We start from the raw sequence: 4,802 nt of genomic DNA, 5'->3' as shown, positions 1-4,802 counted from the left end.
CCTTCCCTTCCCTTCCCTTCCCTTCCCTTCCCTTCCCTTCCCTTCCCAGCTGTGCCGTGTTGTGTTCCTGCTGCTGGGAGTCCCCTGGGGACGTGGGGCATCGTGCTGGCACCTTTTAGGGCTGGCACCTTTTAGGGCTGGCATCATGCAGGCTGGTGCCGGCAGCGATGGAGCTGACCCCAAACCAGGAGCTTGGAGGGCACGAGCCAGGAGCCGGCCCCGAGTTAGTGCAAGGGGTCAGGGGGGAGCCCCATTGCTCCCTTGTCCCCTGGGGATGCTCTCTGGTCCCCGCTGCCCTCTGCTCAGGACCCCCCAGCCCAGCACCACCTGTGCTGCTGCCTTCGCCCCATCCCTGCTGAGGGCAGGGGGTCTCCATCCCGTCCCCCGTGTGGGGTTTAACCCCGCTCCTCTGTTAAACAGAGCCTGAAGCAGCGGACCCCCGTGTTGGAGAACGTGAGTAGGGGGCCGAGCCGGGGCGTGCAGAGGAGCCCTGTCCCTCTGCCCTTACAAGGCTGCCGGGGCCCGGCCCCGATCCAATCCTGCAGCTCTCAGCACGTGCTGGGCGATGCGTGCCCCCCCGTGCCATGCCGGTGCCCCTCCGTGCCACGTCGGTGCCCCTCCGTGCCCGAGCCCAGGCCGTGCCGGGGGGTGCAGAACAAATCGGTGTGATGCCGGCCCTCCCCGTTAGCCCCAGGTGGCCTCAGACTTCGGGATGTGCTGCCTGGCACCCCGTTATCCTCCGGTTGTGCTCCAGGAGCTGGGGAGGGGGCCGGGGGGGCAGCACGGCGGGGATGGGATGGGCTCACGCCACCATCCCGCGGGCATTGGATCAGGCCCTTGTAAGTCACCCGCTTGTGTGCTAAGGGGGGGCCCCGAGGTGCCCCCTGTGCCACCCGCTGCCGGAGCATGGCTTGTGCCACCACACCGGGCGTGGCGAGCGAGCAGCAGCACCGTGATTTGGGGACACCGGGAGGTCTGGGGGCAGCAGTGCATCGGGGGGGGGAGCTTCCCCACGTCCCCCCCACCTTTGGGGGCTGCCCAGTGCAGGTGCAGCTCCGTCAGCGCCGAGAGGATGTGACAATGGGCAGGGTTTCCCCGGATGGTGTGCGGCGGGGACGGAGCTGGGGCTCCCTTCTGCGCCCCCAGGGGTGTGAGAGAGGTCCTGGGGAGGCACCTGCCTGCCGTGCCGTGCCGTGCCATGCCATGCCATGCCGTGCCGTGCCATGCCGTGCCGTGCCGAGCTGCACCTTGCTTTTCCCTGCCGTGCCGTGCCGTGCCATGCCGTGCTGTGCCCACAGCAGGACATTTGCCGAGGTGGCACGTGGCCGTGCCTCATCACAGGCTGCCATCTGCTGGGAAACGTCCCCGTGGTGCTCCCAGCTCCAAAAGCAGCCAGCGCCACGCCCGGGGACCTGCCTTCCCCTGTCCCCTCCGCATGGGGGCTGTGCCCTGGGAGATGCTGGGGCTGTGGCACCAACTCTGCCCGTGCCTCTGCTCCCCCCTGGGCTTCGCCCTCACCCTTGGCAAGCCCAGAGCAGGGCCGGAGCCCAACGCAGCGCTCTCTCCGCAGAGCCACAAGCCGGAGAAGGAGTGGCCCATCAGGAACCTGCGGGTCTACCTGGGCATCAAGAAGAAGCTTCGCCCCCCAACGTGGTGAGCGAGCACCGCCTGGCGCCCAGCTGCCGGGGGACAGCCCCCAGGGGACGGGGACAGGGGCACTGTGCCTGCGGGGATGCGGCTCCCGGTGGCCGTGCCGCTTGCCACCAGATGTCAGAGCAGCCTCGCAGGACGCGGGCTGCAGCCTGGGGACAGCACGGGGGGACGGGGAGCTGTCACCGGCCTTCCCCGCGATGGGTGGCACGGCGGGGAGGAGGCGATGGGTGGAGGCCAGAGTGTGCGTGCATGGGTGTGCGTGCATGTATGCGTGAGGGCTTTTGCATGTGTGTGTGCAAATGTGTGCCGTGCTTCTATGCACATACACGCGTGTGTGTGAGTGCCGGGGTACGTGCATGTGAGTGTGCACACGTGGGGATGGTTGGAGGGATGGGGTGGGTGTAGGGATGGGGTGGTTGTAGGGATGGGAAGGTTGTAGGGATGGGGTGGGTGTGGGATGGCATGATTTTAGGGATGGGATGGTTGGAGGGATGGGATGGTTGTGGGATGGCACGATTTTAGGGATGGGATGGTTGGAGGGATGCTTTAAAACCCAGCGTGCCCGGAGCTGTGGCAGGGAATTCCGGGCGGCCGTTCCTCATGCTTTCACTTCTCCCCTTCCAGCTGGGGCTTTACGGTCTTCTACGAGAACGAGAAGCACGAGAAGCAGCAATGGTGAGGACAGGGCCGGGCAGGGGGATGCCAAACCCCCCTGCCAGCACAGACGGACGCCCTGCGCTGGGGGGGTCTCCATGGGCAGAGCCGTGCCCTGGCGCAGGCTGCGTGCCAATGGGGTCGGATCCTGCCCCTGGCTGTCCCCGGCTCCTTGTCCCCTTCAGTCCCCAGGGTCTGCAGGGCCCCGTGCCGAGCAGCAGCACCCCCCTGGGTCCATCCGTGCCCACCCCCCCAGGGTGGCTCCAGCCCCTCGGAGCACCCCCAGGCTGCCTGCGCCTCACCCCTCACCCTGGGGGGGGGTGTCCCCATCAGACTCTGGGTGTCACCCGCTCGCTACTGCCTGTGCCACTCATTTGTCACCCGCTGCATTGCCGCCAAGCCCCTGAGACCCCCAGCCCAGGGCCCAGACACCCGGCTAAAACCGGGCTCTGCAGCAGCGCTTGGTCCCCACCCCCACCCCGAAGCGTGCCGGGTGCCCCCAGCCCCATATCAGCACATCCCCGAGGTGGGACGGGCGCTGTCCCCGCAGGTACCTGTGCTGTGACACCCAGGCCGACCTCCGGGAGTGGTTCGCCACCTTCCTCCACGTGCAGGTAACGCCAAGCCCTCGGGGGGCACCGTGGGCGTAGGGACCCCCCTCCCCAACCCCCCGTTTGGGTTCCCGCGGCCCCGGCGCTCACCCCGTGCCCCGTCCCCAGCACGGCGGTGCCCTGTGGCCCTCGGAGACCTGCAAGGTGCGGGCGTCGCGGCCGCAGCAGGACGCCAGGTTGGGTAACATCTCCCTCATCCCGCTGCGCGGCAATGAGAGCGAGATGAGGAACAGCGTGGCTGCTTTCGCTACCGACCCGCTGACCGTGAGTGAGGCCGGGGGGGCGCACGGGGCCGCGGCCCCGCTGCATCACACGGGGGGAAGCGGGAGCGGGGGGGCTTATGGAACGGCGTCACCCTACTGGGAGACGCTGGGAGGACTGGGGAGGGGGGTCGTCCCTTCCCTCAACCCGGTGGGGTGTGGGGGTGTTGTCCTGGGAGCAGGGGTGCCCCGAACCGTGTGATGCAGGGCGAGGGGCTGCTGCGGGGCCGGTGGTTTTCTCCGGAACGCCCTTTGGTCACCAAGCAGCTCCCCTCCTGCTCGCTCGCCGACGGACCCCACAGCAGCCGTCCTGCCCGGGGGGCTGCTGTGTGCCGGGGTCCCCTCCATGCCTGGGGTGGCCGGGCTCAGCCACGGGGCCCGCGGGAGCAGCACGGAGCTGCTCAGCACCCCGCGGGGCCTCGTTGCTGTTATAAACCTGAGCGCGTGGCTGCGCCTCCCGGGACAACTGGGCCACCGAGGGTGTCCCGAGGGCATGGTCTGGGTGCCTGGGGTGCACCCGACCTCGGCCTGGCTCGGGTTTATAACTGGGAGTTGGGGCTGCGCTGCTGGGGATGCTCCCCGCGGGCTTCGCTCCCCTCTGCGCTTCGCCGTGTGCGCACACCCGCGGTCCCTGCCTCTGCCTCTGCACCCCCGGGGGCCATGAAGCAGGGGCCGGTGGGGTGTGGGGCGAGGGGGCAGCACCCCGGGGTGCCTGGTGTGGTGGGCAGCAGCTGCTGGTGCCGGAGCACGCGGCTGTGTCCAGCCAGCAGGCTCAGAAATGGTTCGGGTCACCCCCTGGCGAAGCAGGGGCTTTGTGGGGTGACACCGCCCTGCCGGCAGGCACGGCTGCCCTGGCTTCCCCACGGTGGAGCAGGGACAAAAACCCAGCGTGTCCCTTCTGCTGCTGCTCCCCCAGCACCCGGGGGAGAGGCAGGGGAGGCCCCCTGGTGCCCCTTGCTCCCTGGTTTTCTCCCCCGAACACCCCCAGCTGCCGGTGATGCCCGGGCGTACAGGCGGTGGGGGGGTTAACGGGGGCCTTTCTGCTCTCTCCCTGTCCCCAGCTCCTCCGAAACGTCTGAGCTGGAGGCCTGACACGGCAGGTGGGTGTCTGCTGCTGCTGGGGGGCAGCCGCTGGCTCCGGGGTGACCGCAGCACACGGGTTTGGGGACGGGGTGCATCTGGGGAGGTGCACGCAGGAAGGCGGGCTGTGCCTTGCACGGAACAAGAGGGGGGACACAAGCAGTGCCCCCACCCCGCTTCCCTGACCCTCTGCTTGCCCCCCAGGTTCATCTGCGAGCGGGGAAGCCCTCGGGGAGCCGGCGCCACGGCGGTGACCTGCGGGCAGCCGGGAGGGGACACGGCGGCAGCGGGGGCAGTGGCCACGGACCCCCGGGGGGGGAACCAGGCTGGGCCACCCCCACCCCGGCTGCTGCTGCTGCTCCGAGCCCCGGGCAGGGAAGCAGCGCCCGGCCGGGCACCCACAGTAGGGGGCTCGTCCTTCCCCTCCTCCTCCCCCCTCTGTTTTTACATCCCTCCTATAAAAGGATGCGCGGAGCCCCGGCCCCGCAGCTCCCCATCGCTCCTGGAGAGCCGGTGGCCCAGCCCCGGGGTCCGCAGCCCCCCC

General features: G+C 69.5%; 1 protein-coding gene across 1 annotated transcript in view; it reads left to right on the top strand.

Annotated features, from left to right (window-relative positions):
• The window catches only part of ARAP1 (ArfGAP with RhoGAP domain, ankyrin repeat and PH domain 1), a 23,990-nt gene extending 19,188 nt beyond the window's left edge, over nucleotides 1–4,802 (top strand). Inside the window, 7 exon segments of the mRNA XM_035339577.1 lie at nucleotides 421–453; nucleotides 1,571–1,653; nucleotides 2,278–2,328; nucleotides 2,858–2,921; nucleotides 3,027–3,182; nucleotides 4,240–4,278; nucleotides 4,463–4,802. Of these exon segments, the coding sequence (XP_035195468.1) occupies nucleotides 421–453; nucleotides 1,571–1,653; nucleotides 2,278–2,328; nucleotides 2,858–2,921; nucleotides 3,027–3,182; nucleotides 4,240–4,257 (405 nt within the window). The 3' untranslated portion in view covers nucleotides 4,258–4,278; nucleotides 4,463–4,802.

This window comes from Oxyura jamaicensis, chromosome 1 (genome assembly GCF_011077185.1).
Source record: "Oxyura jamaicensis isolate SHBP4307 breed ruddy duck chromosome 1, BPBGC_Ojam_1.0, whole genome shotgun sequence".
In the NCBI taxonomy this organism is placed as follows: domain Eukaryota; kingdom Metazoa; phylum Chordata; class Aves; order Anseriformes; family Anatidae; genus Oxyura; species Oxyura jamaicensis.
This window is presented reverse-complemented; position numbering and strand designations above follow the sequence as displayed.